Here is a 15,791-nt window from a genome sequence, read left to right as displayed (position 1 = left end):
AAACTTTCTATTGGATTGAGGTCAGGGCTTTGTGATGGCCACTCCAATACCTTGACTTTGTTGTCCTTAAGCCATTTTGCCACAACGTTGGAAGTATGCTTGGGGTCATTGTCCATTTGGAAGACCCATTTGCGACCAAGCTTTAACTTGTCTTGAGATGTTGCTTCAATATATCCACATAATTTTCCTTTCCACATGATGCCATCTATTTTGTGAAGTGCACCAGTCCCTCCTGCAGCAAAGCACCCTCACAACATGATGCTGCCACATCCGTGCTTCACGGTTGGGATGGTGTTCTTCGGCTCGCAAGACTCCCCCTTTTTCCTCCAAACATAACGATGGTCATTATGGCCAAACAGTTCTATTTCTGTTTGATCAGACCAGAGGACATTTCTCAGAAAAGTACCATCTTTGTCCCCATGTGCAGTTGCAAACAGTAGTCTGGCTTTTTTATGACAGTTTTGGACCAGTGGCTTCTACCTTGCTGAGTGGCCTTTCAGGTTATGTCGATATAGGACTCGTTTTACTGTGGATATAGATACTTTTGTACCTGTTTCCTCCAGCATCTTTACAGGGTCCATTGCTGTTGTTCTGGGATTGATTTGCACTTTCCGCACCAAAGTATGTTCATCTCTAGGAGACAGAACATGCCTCCTTCCTGAGCGGTATGACGGCTGCATGGTCCCATGGTGTTTATACTTGTGTACTATTGTTTGTACAGATGAACGTGATACCTTCAGGCGTTTGGAAATTGCTCCCAAGGATGAACCAGACTTGTGGAGGTCTACAATTGTCTCTGAGGTCTTGGCTGATTTATTTTGATATTCCCATGATGTCAAGCAAAGAGGCACCGAGTTTGAAGGTAGGCCTTGAAATACATCCACAGGTATGCCTCCAATTGACTCAAATTATGTCAATTAGCCTATCAGAAGCTTCTAAAGCCATGACAGGAGTTTTCCAAGCTGTTTAACCTCTAATGGCTGCATCCCTTTGTTCTCAATTTCCGCATGAAGACATACCCTAATCTAACTGCCTGTAGCTCAGCCCCAGAGGCAAGGATATGCATATTCTTGGTATCATTTGAATGGAAACATTCGGAAGTTTGTGGAAATGTTAATTGAATGTAGGAGAACATAACACAATAGATCTGGTGGAAGAAAAGAGAAAGAAAGAGCATAAGTCTGTTTTTATTGTTGTAGCATCATCTTTCACATGTACTAGAATAGCCACACAGTCAGATAGGATGCTGGATATAATCTTGATGGATAACACAAGAGGGCAACTGTAGGTGTGCAAAGTTTCAGACTGATAACTTCAGGAATGGGTGAGCTACTTGACATTTAGCACGAAGTCACCCAGGTGCCCCACACAAGTTGCCCAAATGTACTCAAGTGGCCGAATTGGTGAAATGACCTATAACTATATACAGTGGGGAAAAACAGTATTTAGTCAGCCACCAATTGTGCAAGTTCTCCCAGTTAAAAATATGAGAGAGGCCTGTAATGTTCATCATAGGTACACTTCAACTCTGACAAACAAAATGAGAAAAAAAATCTAGTGAATCACATTGTAGGATTTTTGATGAATTTATTTGCAAATTATGGTGGAAAATAAGTATTTGGTCAATAACAAAAGTTTCTCAATACTTTGTTAAATACCATTTGTTGGCAATGACAGAGGTCAAACATTTTCTGTAAGTCTTCACAAGGTTTTCACACACTGTTGCTGGTATTTTGGCCCATTCCTCCATGCAGATCTCCTCTATAGCAGTGATGTTTTGGGGCTGTTGCTGGGCAACACGGACTTTCAACTCCCTTCAAATATTTTCTATGGGGTTGAGATCTGGAGAAAAACATCCCCAAAGCATGATGTTTCTACCCCCATGCTTCACAGTAGGTATGGTGTTCTTTGGATGCAACTCAGCATTCTTTGTCCTCTAAACACGACAAGTTGAGTTTTTACCAAGAAGTTCTATTTTGGTTTCATCTGACCATATGACATTCTCCCAATCTTCTTCTGGATCATCCAAATGCTCTCTAGCAAACTTCAGACGGGCCTGGACATCTACTGGCTTAAGCAGGGGGACACGTCTGGCACTGCAGGATTTGAGTCCCTGGCGGCGTAGTGTGTTAATGATGTTAGGCTTTGTTACTTTGGTCCCAGCTCTCTGCAGGTCATTCACTATGTCCTCCCGTGTGGTTCTGGGATTTTTGCTCACCATTCTTGTGATCATTTTGACCCCACGGGGTGAGATCTTGCATGGAGCCCCAGATCGAGGGAGATTATCAGTGGTCTTGTACGCATGTCTTCCATTTCCTAATAATTGCTCCCAGAGTTGATTTCTTCAAACCAAGCTGCTTACCTATTGCAGATTCAGTCTTCCCAGCCTGGTGCAGGTCTACAATTTTGTTTCTGGTGTCCTTTGACAGCTCTTTGGTCTTGGCCATAGTGGAGTTTGGAGTGTGACTGTTTGAGGTTGTGGACAGGTGTCTTTTATACTGATAACAAGTTCAAACAGGTGCCATTAATACAGGTAACGAGTGGAGGACATTGGAGCCTCTTAAATAAAAAGTTACAGGTCTGTGAGAGCCAGAAATCTTGCTTGTTTGTAGGTGACCAAATACTTATTTTCCACCATAATTTGCAAATAAATTCATTAAAAATCTACAATGTGATTTTCTGGATTTTTTTTTCTCATTTTGTCTGTCATAGTTGAAGTGTACCTATGATGAAAATTACAGGCCTCTCTCATATTTTTAAGTGGGAGAACTTGCACAATTGGTGGCTGACTAAATGGCTGACTTTTTTGCCCCACTGTATACACTACATGACCAAAAGTATGTGTACACCTGCTCGTTGAACATCTCATTCCAAAACCATGGGCATTAAACTGAAATTATGCTAACTATTAGAATTTAAACAACCAGGAAATGGCGGAGCGATTTCTGCATATTGCTTCTTTAACTATGACCAGTAGGCTTCCTAATATAGCACATAACTTAGTGGTCAGAATTATGACCATCTGGTCAGAAAGAGGTCACAATTATGACCAACTGGTGATATGGTGTTCAGGAAAAAACGTAATATTCCGGTCAGTAAAAATACGTTAAAAAGACCATAAAAATACCTCATACATCTTTTCAACCAGATTTTGCAAATTGGGCCGGGTTAAAGGTTGTATCTAATACCCTTTTTTTTAATAGTGTGGTTTATTCCTCCAAACTAAATCTAAAAGTTTAATGTCTACTACTTTCATTTTTGCTTGGGGAACATCCAATGCCATTACAGTACATGCTAGTCTTGATAAAGCAATACGACCGTTGAAATCTATAAATCCAGCAGGGTTAGTAGTTGTGGGTGCTTCACTGCCCTATAATCCGCTTCATTGTCAATTGACAGTGAGTCTCTTCGGAGCTACGAGCGGTCGACATCTTGAATTGGAGTAAGAAGGTGAGTGAAATAAAAAATCTTGATCTTAACCATCCTGTTTCAAAATGAGTGCTTTTTGGACACGTATTTGCTGCTTTTCGGATAAATTGGCCGGTACAGCTTCAGGTGAATGCGAGGTAGACCGGTGAGAACAGGAGCAATGCAGTAGAAATTTGACCGAGACGAGAGCAAACGAGTCGTGACAATGATAACGTTAGCATGCTAGCTATAATTAGCCACATTTCGCACGCTAGCAAGATTATTTTAAAAGGCCATTTGGAACCAATGACTGTGTTGTGTGGTGTTGAAAAAACGGTATAGTTATGGGAATACACAATAGGACAGAATACCTTAACGGCGATGGCTACAAACTGTATAGCTAGTTATCGGTGACGGTTAACGTTAGCTGGCTACAGTAGCTAGTTTTCCGGTCAGGCAGACATCTAGCAGTACAGTAGTACTAGTATATTTTATCTAGATGGATCATTTCAAAACCTCTTACGTTAGCTGACATTAGTGAGCGAGGTACCTTGGTTTGCTGCATCCCCATGCGAATCGATGTAATAACGACTTTCTAACGCGTATTTCATGTATCTGCCACTGACGTTCACAGGCCATTGCAATCTCAAATTGTTAAAATAGACACAATACCAAATGCGTTCAGTTGTTATGAAGGTTAACTGGCTAATATTAGCTGCTAGACTATTCTAGAACGCGGAAGACACGTTGATGCATGGAATTAGTAATTCAATGGGATCTCAGTGTTGATCCCGCTGGTTCTCCAGTCTTTGAATGGATGGATCCTCAAATAAAATTGTATTTGTCACATGCGCCGAAAACAACAGTTTATGTACGAGGCCTTTGACAACAATGCAGTTAAAAGGGAAGAAAATGTGCTACTTATATTGAAAAAATATATAAACGCAACCATTTCAAAGATGTCCCTGTTACAGTTCATATAAGGAAAATCGGTCAATTAAAATAAATTCATAAGGCCCTAATGTATGGATTTCACATGACTGGTACCGAAGGTCCAAGAGGTATCTAGGTCCAAGAGGCTTCTAAACTGCTTCTACCCCCAAACCATACGACTCCTGAACATCTAATCAAATGGCTACCCAGACTATTTGCAGCTTCTACCCCCCCTTTATGCTGATGCTACTCTCTGTTATTATGTATGCAGTCACTTTAATAACGCTACCTACATGTATATATTACCTCGACCATTGACTCTGTACCAATACCCCCTGTACATAGCCTCACTATTGTTATTTTACTGTAGCTTTACTTTTACTTCTGGGTTTTCTTCATAAAACTGCATTGTTGGTTAAGGGCTTGTAAGTAAGCATTTCACTGTAACCTATTGTATTTGGTGTGTGTGTGACAAATACAGTTTGATTTGATTTGGGAATACATATATGCATCTGTTGGTGACAGATACCTTAAAGGTAGGGGCGTGGACCAGAAAACCAGTCGGTATCTAGTGTGACCACCATTTGCCTCATGCGCTGCGACTACGGAGAGGCGGATCGTAAGAAAATCCATACGTACATTGTTAGGATCGTAAGAAAAGCCATGCTCAAAACTTGAAACGTAAATGTTAAATTAGATCTGTAAACGTACAAACCCTATGTTACGACTATGAATGAACATTTACAAGTTCAAGTCTTACTTTACATTTTTTTATATATATTTTCAATTATTCAACAACAGAACAATACAACACAGCAAGAGTAAATGCTACGACAAAAAGTAAATCAATCCTCACCACCCCCAAAATAAAATGACTTAAAACGATGACAAATGAGGTAAATTAGAATAGTAATAATACAAATGACTAAATAAGACAAATGACAAGAGATACAGACATATACACAAAACAGTACATTGCAGAGAGAAAATCGCTACATCGATCTAGAAGCTCACCTCCACCAACCTCAATGGAAGTGTTTTCATATAGTCCAGGAATGGTTGCCATATTTTACATTTTACATTACATTTAAGTCATTTAGTCTTATCCAGAGCGACTTACAAATTGGTGCATTCACCTTATTACATCCAGTGGAACAGCCACTTTACAATAGTGCATCTAAATCTTTTAAGGGGGGGGGGATGAGAAGGATTACTTTATCCTATCCTAGGTATTCCTTAAAGAGGTGGGTTTTCAGGTGTCTCCGGAAGGTGGTGATTGACTCCGCTGTCCTGGCGTCGTGAGGGAGTGTGTTCCACCATTGGGGAGCCAGAGCAGCGAACAGTTTTGACTGGGCTGAGCGGGAACTGTACTTCCTCAGTGGTAGGGAGGCGAGCAGGCCAGAGGTGGATGAACGCAGTGCCCTTGTTTGGGTGTAGGGCCTGATCAGAGCCTGGAGGTACTGAGGTGCCGTTCTCCTCACAGCTCCGTAGGCAAGCACCATGGTCTTGTAGCGGATGCGAAACTGGAAGCCAGTGGAGAGAGCGGAGGAGCGGGGTGACGTGAGAGAACTTGGGAAGGTTGAACACCAGACGGGCTGCGGCGTTCTGGATGAGTTGTAGGGGTTTAATGGCACAGGCAGGGAGCCCAGCCAACAGCGAGTTGCAGTAATCCAGATATTATAATATTTTCACACGGTAGTTTAATTTATTTCTAAGAGCATAGGTAATCTTCAAGAATAGTAATACATTTCTTCATTTCAGAGAGCCATCTTGTAATTGGGAGAGGGGAATCCGATTTCCATGTCAATGCAATGCATTTTCTTGCAGTGGCAAGTGTGATTTCTGTAAATTTGATTTTGAAGCTATTCCTCAAATTCACATTTGTGAACTTACCCAGAAGGCATATTTCAGGTTCAAGTGGGAAGGGACTTCCATAATAAAGGGAGAAGGGAGGAACGTTCCGTATTGTATCGAGAACGGGTGGCAACCCTAAGTCTAAATATTGCTGTAACATTGCACAACCTTCAATGTTATGTCATGATTATGTAAAATTCTGGCAAGTTAATTTCTGTCATTGTTAGGAACAAATGGTCTTCACACAGTTCGCAACGAGCCAGGCGGCCCAAACTGCTGCGTATACCCTGAAGTAGGCTGTGATTCGATGTTAAATTAACCGGCACCGCATTGATTATATGCAACGCAGGACAAACTAGTAATATCATCAACCATGTGTAGGGATTATGTTAAGATTGGTTGTTTTTTATAAGATACGTTTAATGCTAGCTAGCAATTTACCTTGGCTCCTTGTTGCACTCGCGTAACAGGTGGTCAGCCTGCCACACAATCTCCGCGTGGATTGCAATGTAATCAGCCATAATCGGCATCGAAAAATGCAGATTACCGATTGTTATGAAAATGTGAAAATCGGCCCTAATTAATCGGCCCGGCCATGGTCGACCTCTAATCTAGAGTTGACACTATCTTGGCATACGTCCGACCATAGACCCTCATCAATTGTAGTATTCCCATCACTCTCGACTTATGTACATCTTGTTTTGGGCATTGTTGCATTAGCAATGAGTACACTCTGGATGTCAATCTATATATGTCATTGTTATCATGGAGTAGTTGTTCAATGCTTGATAGGTTTGGTAAAGTCATATCTCCAAAAGTGCTTCTGAGAAAGGTTTAACTGTAAATAACAAAATAAATGAGAATTGTATAACTGGTATTTTGCTTTTAGTTGCTCAAATGAAATAAGTACCCCATCTATATAACAATGTTCTAAATGCGTTATTCCCTTCTCATTCCCTTCTCCCTTCACAAATTGTTTTGCTATCCAAGATCATTGGCAGGAGTCTGTTTTGCCACAGGGGTGTTTTGGATGACAAGTCTTCTTTCAGACCAAATAACTTACGAATTTCATACCAAGATCTTACTAAATTGATGGTACAGGTATTGCTGGTTTTTGTAGTCTTGGGGTTCCACTTGTAGATACTATTACTCCCAACTTCTTCATGAAGAGCAAACATTTCCATCTGAGTCCAAGAAGAGGCTGGTTCAGTTTCAAATAGGAATGAAATTAATAAAATTTGCGCTTCCCAGTAATACATCTTGAAATTTGGTAGGCAGAGACCTAGACTATAATCCCACGTTAACCTTCTGGTTACTAGTCTAATGCTCTAACTACTAGACTGCCCTGCCACCCTTAAAGAAACTCTCGGGTCGGGTTATTCGTAAAGATTAAAATAGGTACATCATTTTAGGCAGAACGTTCATCTTAATACAGATAATTTTCCCAAATAATATGAGAGGCAGATCTATCCATCTATTCAAGTCATCCACCGCCTTCTGAACCAAGGCAGAGTAGTTAAGCTTGTACAAATTTTGAAGTCATTATCAACTGTGATTCCTAAATATTTGAACCCCTGTGGCGACCATCTGAACGGACCCGTTCGTTCACAGATGCTATAGTCAAAGTGAGTCAGTGGAAGTATTAGACTTTTGTCCATGTTGACTTTGTAACCTGAGCTGTATGTACCCAAAAGCGTCTGTAGTTTTGAGAGGGATCCGGTCGGGTGAGAGAGGAACAAAATGATGTTGTCTGCGAACAATGAGATCTTATGCGTTATCTGGCCCACCAGAACGCCCTTTATTTTAACCCAGTTGACAAACGAAGGACCAAGGCTCAATTTTGCCAGTACCTTGAATAGGTATGGCCACTCCAGCCTATCAAAGGCCTTTTCAGCGTCTAGAGATACTGCTATACTAGGATTGCTCCTCACACTGGCCATGTGAATTGCGTTGAATAAGATGTGCAAATTATTGGTGGAGGATATTTTCTGTATAAAGCCTGTTTGATCGGTGTTAATCAGATTTGGCAAATATTGTCCTAATCTATTAGCCATCACCTTAGAAATCAATTTATAGTTGGCATTGAGGAGCGAGATCGGCCTATAGGAAGAACATTGTAGAGGATCTTAATTTTAAAAAATGTGTAACTGTTATTATAGCCGTGGAAAAGGAGTCTGTTAGACTCTGCGTCTCAGCAGATACATTTAGAACATCCATCAAGAGAGGAATAAGCAAATCCTTAAACTCCTTATAAAACCCTGGGGGAAAGCCATCGTCTCCTGGTGATTAGCTGGATTGTAGAGAGGAAATTGCCTTTTCGAATGTCTGTTTTTTTAAAGGGGCGTTCTAGTTCGTTTTGGTCTTCCTGTGTGAGGGGCGGTAGTTCAATAATTGACAGAAATGTGTCTATCATTACTGGTTCCATCAGAAGTGTATAACTTAGAATAGTATTGTTTAATCTTGTTTAATTAGTATTGTTCATCTCTTCCGGGTTGTGAGACACTTGACCATTCTGTGTTTCAATAGAGTTGATGGTTCTCAAATTCTCCTCAGGTTTTATCTGCCAGGCCAAGATTTCTTCTGGTCTTCTTCCCCAATTCATGTTTTATTTTGATTTATAATCCCATCAGGTAGCTTGATTTCAGGTGTGTCGTGTAAACAACATTATTAGGGACATTGTTCTTCTTGCACAGCATGTAGGCTAAGTGTTTAAATCAAACTATTATTATTATCTGCTATTATATTCATCTGACCTATTGGTTAGTCACAACACTAACTTTGTCATAGGCTATGACCACACGCAGCGGTATTAATTGACCTGTGCATACAGATCTTGTGGAACACACACATTCACACACACTAGGCTATTACGCTGACTTGCATATGTCAACTCTATCAGTCTGGCTTCATGATGTTTGAATAGATATAAGGGTCAAATGAGTTCTCTGTAAGCTTTTGGATTTGTCCTTCTGAATAGACTGAGAGGTAGAGAGGTAAAGGGGTTGGGGGGGGTCCTTCAATTTGAGCCGAAATCAGTTCAATCATGACATGAATTGGAAATGTGCTTCCTATGGCACCTGAAGGTCGAATGAAAGGGTAGGCATGTTTTTAATTCATTAACAAATTAGCCTATATGACATCGCTCCTCTAGGGTCGTGTTCATTAGGGCGCGTATTTGTTATTGTGGGTTTAGGTAGAACCAACTCTGTTTCAGTCAGCTTTCTTTATTTTGGGGCCTAATGAACACCTTGATTCCCCTCCTGTTTTCTGTGTATTAGCTATAGGAGCAGTAATCTGGTCTAGGCCTATTTTATTGGTCTTCCTGAGGAAGGGGAAGGAGAGGATTAGTTAATCCAGGGCTTTTCTTGTTCTGGATCATGTACTTTTGTTAAACTACTCCTTTCCTGCCTAGTAGTATCTAGAGATGGATGTAATAGTCTCTCTCTCTGCCTCTTCAGTCAGATATATGATTTCTTTCTGAATTCCTCCTGACCCAAGAAGATGTTTCTTCAAGAAGCCTTTTTCCCCCTCTGATTTTTTTATTGTTGTACTGCCTGCTGATCACTTCCCTACTCTATCTCTCCCCCATGCAGTCACTCCTCCTGGCCTGTTATGACTGAGAGGCTGCCATCATGATTGGAGGATTGTTCATCTACAACCACAAGGGGGAGGTGCTGATCTCCCGCGTCTACCGTGATGACATAGGGTGAGTCCACAGAGTAGTGTTGCATGGTATACCGAAACTTCAGTAATTTTTCGATAAAAAAATTAAACGGTTCGGTACTAACATTTTTGTTACGTTCTGTACTTCTGTCAAATTTCTCACGTGATTGAGAGGATCAAGTCTGTCGATCAGCGCATCCACTTCATAGCGTGAAGAGGAAAGTGCATGCTCCACTTAGTCATTCATTTCGGGCTGTCTGGGCTGCATTGTTAGCTCCCCACTAATGCTTCACAAACACTTGAATAATGCAAAACATGAAGAAATGTTGAAACTGTTAATTACTGTTCGCAAAACAATGTCCATACAGATTATCACAGTATCTTCCTTTAATTGTGGGCATCCTTGTTAGCTTACATCTGAATTCCCTACCCTAGTACCCAAAGAAATACTGATTTCAAAGCTATTTGTCATCAAAAACATTCTTAATTAACTTAGTCTCCCTTGCCACCAAAAACTCATTCATTTCATTGTCTCCCTCGCCTCCGTCTGATTTCTACTAGATTCCATAACCACATTCTGCCTTGTGAATGACGTCTTTACTTTCTTAGACAGTGCACACTTTTATAAAAGAGATTGCTTCTTCTATGCAAATGTTTTTGATAAAATAATATGTTCTCCTAGCAGTTGCCAATAAAATAAGTCCTTAATGGCAGTGATTGTTTCTCATCTGTAGCCCCATGAAATCATCTAAAACAACCTCAATAAGTCAATGCATGCACACACTCCTATTGAACAATAAGCATTTACCTGTATTGTGAATAGGCCGAGACAGCGTCTTGATTTACCCAGTTCATCAATAGATTTATCCTATCACCATTGTTATTTTGTAGTTAGATTGGTCAAAACAAATTCAAATTGATTGTATGATTTGTATAATTGATTAATTAATGCATACAGTGTGTCACTACACACAATAACCCATAATGTCAAAGTGAAATTATGTTTTTTGAAATTTGTACAAATTAATAAAAAATAAAAAGCTGAAATGTCTTGTCAATAAGTATTCAACCCCTTTGTTATGGCAAGCCTAAATATGTTCAGGAGTAAAAATGGGCTTAACAAGTCAAATAATAAGTTGCATGGATTCAATAATACTGTTTAACATCATTTTTGAACGACTACCTAATCTCTGTAACCCACACATACAATTATATGTAAGGTCCCACAGTCTAGTAGTGATTGTCAACCACAAAGACCAGGGAGGTTTTCCAATGCCTCACAAAGAGGGGGACCTATTGTTTTATTTTGACCCATATACCAATGTGTAGTTTACTAATAAAATGGTTTGACGGTGAAATAATCGGTCTTCATATCCCAAAGGAAAGAAATTCTCACTACAATACATTTGAATAGAAAGTTAGCAAAAATAGACAAGATCTTGCTACCATGGACAGGAAAAGACCTGCCTATTTGTGGGAAAATCTCCTTTATTAACTCTAGTCATATCCCAGTTTACTTATTTGTGTATGGCCCTGCCTAACGACTTGTTTCTTAAATTTTATGAGCAAAAAATATGCAATTTTATTTGGAATGGCAAGCCAGACAAAATTAAACGGGCCTATTTATATAATTAATATAAATTCGGAGGACAGAAATGATTAAATATTAAAGCATTAGACCTCTCAGTAAAGGTTTCAGTCATACAAAAGTTATACTTAAATCCGAACTGGTTTTCTAGTAGTTTAGTAAGAAAGGCTCACCCCGTGTTCAAGAATGGCTTTTTTTCCCTTTATTCAATTACAACTGCTCAATTTCGGTTATTTGAAAATGAAATCATCTCCAAAATATATTTATTTTTAAAACAAGCTATAGAAAGTTGGTTTTAATCTCAGTTAAAATGTACTAATTGATGAAATGTATACTAATTGTACTAATTGATGAAAAAAAACAAAATATATATATAAAATGTACTAATTGATGAAATATATACTAATTGTACTAATTGATGAAAAAAAAAATATATATATAGATATAATATTATACACACACACACATATACTTTTGGAGGAGAAAAAAAAGTATAATTTTTGTAAATTGTCATAAATAGGACTGGTGGAGTTATGTCACACATGCAGCGAACAAAAATATATGGAAATGTCTGCTCTACTCAAAATTACACGTTATGTTCAGAAATCCACAGGAAAGAGCGATCACTACAACGCAGACGTATATTCCAAATAATATTCATAATGTCCACAGAAACGTCAAACGTTTTTTATAATCAATCCTCAGGTTGTTTTTAAAATATATATATTCGATAAATATATCAAACGGGTATGTAGGTTTTTCTAAAACACAGGGAGAAACAATGGCCGCTTGACTCTGTAGCGCAAAACTCACTCTGAGAGCCCCCACCTATCCACTTACGCAATGTGATCTTTCACGCTCATTTTTTCAAAATAAAAGCCTGAAACTATGTCTAAAGACTGACACCTTAGGGAAGCCATAGAAAAAGGAATATGGTTGATATCCCTTTAAATGGAGGATAGGCATGCATAGGGACAGAGAGGTTTCAAAATAAGAGCACTTCCTGATTGGATTTTCCTCAGGTTTTTGCCTGCAATATCAGTTCTGTTATACTCACAGACAATATTTTTACAGTTTTGGAAACTTTAGTTTTCTATCCTAATATGACAATTATATGCATATTCCAGTTTCTGGGGCTGAGAAATAGGCCGTTTCAAATGAGTATGTTTTTTAGCCAAAAACGAAAATACTGCCCCCTATACACAAAAGGTTAACTGCCTTGCTCAATGGCATCTCTTCATTATATACAGATCTCTGGTGTAAATGGGAAGGTAAAGGGGGATACCTAGCCAGTTGCACAACTGAATGCATTTAACTAAAATGTGTCTTCTTCATTTAACCCAAGCCCTCTGAATAAGAGCGGTGCAAAGGGCTGCCTTAATTGAAACCCACATCATCAGCACCCAGGGATAAGTTGTTATGGGTTAACTACCTTGCTCAATGGCAGAACAGCATGTTCTCCCCTCTTGCCAGCTCAGGGATTTGAAGAAGTGACCTTTTGGTTTCTGGCCCAACGCTCTTAACCGCTAGGCTACCTGCCGTACCTGGTTTACACAGCACAGAGGAGCGAAAGGGACGGGACCAAAAATACAACACGAGAACAAGCAGACATAAATGAAAAAATAACAAAACCTTGATTCTTGCAATACAGGCATTTGGAATAGTGCGCAAAAACATACATTTGAATTAATCAAATTAATTCAAAAATCGCCCAGCCCTAGGTGTGTTCAGTAGGATATAGGCCCAAAACACTTATATTGGCTTTGCTTGAATTGCCCTGCCATTGCGTGGCTATATGATCACACCGGGTAATAGATCAGTTGTTGTATTACTTGTGAGGCACAGCTGAGTGAGCATACATTTTAATAACTCACTTTTTATTTTATTTTACTGGGTTGATGGAGCCTGCATCTGATGGTCAGTCTCAGTGGAGGGAGAGAGCAGCAGACTGAGGGTTTGCCTCTCAACGTCCCTCCGCTGATACTGACCGGAAATGGACCATCTGGTGACTTGGTGAAACTCAAGTCACACCACATTATTTCTATAGTGATTTGCTCTCTGGGCCTGCCGCGCGCGGGGCAGCTAAATCAGGTGCACCTACCGCCAACCGTGTGAGGTAAAAAAAAAAATTAAAAAAAAAAAATAGGAATGCAAGGTTTATCGTTGTTGTTTTTTACAGAAATGTATAGTGATTGATTAGGAATGCCTTGGATAGCGACGGGTTGGTGACCACCCTACGGCCACATGCACAGTAGCCTGCATTTGGCCGTACCAACATTAATCTCATCTTTCTCCGCTACAATTAAAACATTTGTCCACACGGAGGACATTCCAGGCTATAGGCATATTTTTTATTTATTTTTTATTTTGCCCACAAGGAGTGAGAGAATGGTGCTGAAGCGTGAAATTGGGATGCCGGCTACAATTGTATTTATTTTTATCAGCCAAAAGCCTGCAGTTGCCAGCTAATGGAAACCCTGGTGTGCCTGTGCTTGCGCCCGCCATTTGTGTGTCTCTCTAACCCTCTGCCCTGATGTCTCTCTCCTCATCTTCATTCTCCACCTTCTTCTGCTCCTCCTCCTCCTTGTCTTTTGTGTTTCTGTCCACCCTTTTTGCTGGAGCCATTTCTCTCCATGTCCACCATTTTGTCCATTGGATACTGTAGGAATAGGTAAGATGATGTGCTCGCCTGGCAACTGATTATCTCCTGACTGAAGTGTCTTGCCGGCATGCAAGCTACATTGACAACCCCCCATTAAAGCCTGTTTTCTTTTTCTCCAGATGTAAGCTTACCGTTTCCTTCCTTCGGTGCATCTCGTGGTCATCTATTTCTCCTCTTCCTCTTTCACTCTTCCCCTTTTTGACTTTTAATCATCTCATATCTTTACCTGCCTAATAAATGCCTCTAATACTCTGTTCCTCTTCCTTCTCAAGGTCTTTTGAATGTCCCTAACGACCCCCTCCTTTTCTTTCCTGTCTTTGTGTGTCCAGGCGCAACGCGGTGGATGCGTTCCGCGTGAACGTGATCCATGCGCGGCAGCAGGTGCGCTCGCCGGTCACCAACATCGCCCGCACCAGCTTCTTCCACGTCAAGCGCTCCAACATCTGGCTGGCGGCGGTCACCAAGCAGAATGTCAACGCCGCCATGGTGTTCGAGTTCCTCTACAAGGTACAGTTGTTGGCGTTGTATGTATTGGCTGGAGCAATCACATTTTCTTAAATAACTATCTGATTTTTATCTCATCTTAAGATGTGCGACGTCATGACGGCCTACTTCGGCAAGATCAGCGAGGAGAACATCAAGAACAACTTTGTGCTGATCTACGAGCTGCTGGACGGTAAAGGAAGCCTTTTCTTTTGTCACTCTTTTAGGCTATAGCTCTCTTTTTCCTCTGGCTCTTTGTTCCTCTGGAAAGAGTTGTCTTGAAAGAGTAGAGCTGATGCATCAGTCGTCTATTGTTGCTACTTTGTGTGTGTGTGGTGTGTGTGTCTGTTAGGGATTTCTGGATAGTCGAAATGCATGTTTTAAATATTATATACGTATTTTTACTTCAATTGGGGCTTGCTCGTGCTCTCAGGTAAGAGCCAGTGAACTCTGCTTGTTGTTTTAACAGACGGGTGGGGGAGGGTCGAAAGAGGAGCAGGGGCCAGTGTGTGATACGGAGGAAGAACAAATGAGAAAGTAGCCAAACTGGCAAGTTAACCTAGCGCAGTAATACTCTTGTCTATCTATCATCTCATCTGGTAGTGTCTGTCTTCACTGCACTTAAATCGATGTAAAGAAGTTAGCTACACCAGCTACACCAGATTGCAACTTTTGAATACTCTCACAAGTAATCGAATACTAAATACGTTCTGATATTTAAATAACTGCCCACCCCTGGTGTGTGTGTGTGTGCTCAATTGCAGTGTGTTATTTTCCCCCTCTGTTTACAACCACCTAACAAACTTTACAGGAATTCCACACAACCGTCATGCCACATCCTGAAGTGGTTCTCTTGTGCCACAGTCAGCCTTTCTGTTGTGCTGTTGTTTTTTTAGGTTTAGACTTTTGTGACTTAAGTGAGAAAATCTAAACCTAAAAAAAATATAGCGCTGGCAGATGTCTACATGTGCTGTGACAGACATTGCATGCAGACTTACTAATATCCACTCAAGAAATTGGTGAAATTAATATGATTGCTTTCCTTTCTTTCAAATAATTTTATTTTCAGATAGTGAGATAGATGGAGGCCAGTAGGCCAGATTAGAACCTAGGCCCACACAGTAGACATGTGTCAGAGGCTGGGGCTTTACCCCTAAACCAGCCAGGACACATTGGTTTTCTTTAGGTGAAGAGCAATAT

At 40.3% G+C, this 15,791-nt stretch overlaps 1 protein-coding gene across 1 annotated transcript in view; it reads left to right on the top strand.

The window, feature by feature from the left end:
* Window positions 1-3,183: 3,183 nt before the first annotated feature.
* LOC118397061 (AP-2 complex subunit mu-A-like) overlaps window positions 3,184-15,791 on the top strand; it is a 32,455-nt gene continuing 19,847 nt past the window's right edge. The window contains exons 1-4 of the mRNA XM_052467184.1: window positions 3,184-3,450; window positions 9,789-9,901; window positions 14,438-14,615; window positions 14,697-14,784. Coding sequence (XP_052323144.1) covers window positions 9,828-9,901; window positions 14,438-14,615; window positions 14,697-14,784 — 340 coding nt within the window. The 5' untranslated portion in view covers window positions 3,184-3,450; window positions 9,789-9,827. The remainder of the gene's footprint in view (window positions 3,451-9,788; window positions 9,902-14,437; window positions 14,616-14,696; window positions 14,785-15,791) is intronic.

This window comes from Oncorhynchus keta, chromosome 18 (genome assembly GCF_023373465.1).
Source record: "Oncorhynchus keta strain PuntledgeMale-10-30-2019 chromosome 18, Oket_V2, whole genome shotgun sequence".
Lineage (NCBI taxonomy): Eukaryota > Metazoa > Chordata > Actinopteri > Salmoniformes > Salmonidae > Oncorhynchus > Oncorhynchus keta.
This window is presented reverse-complemented; position numbering and strand designations above follow the sequence as displayed.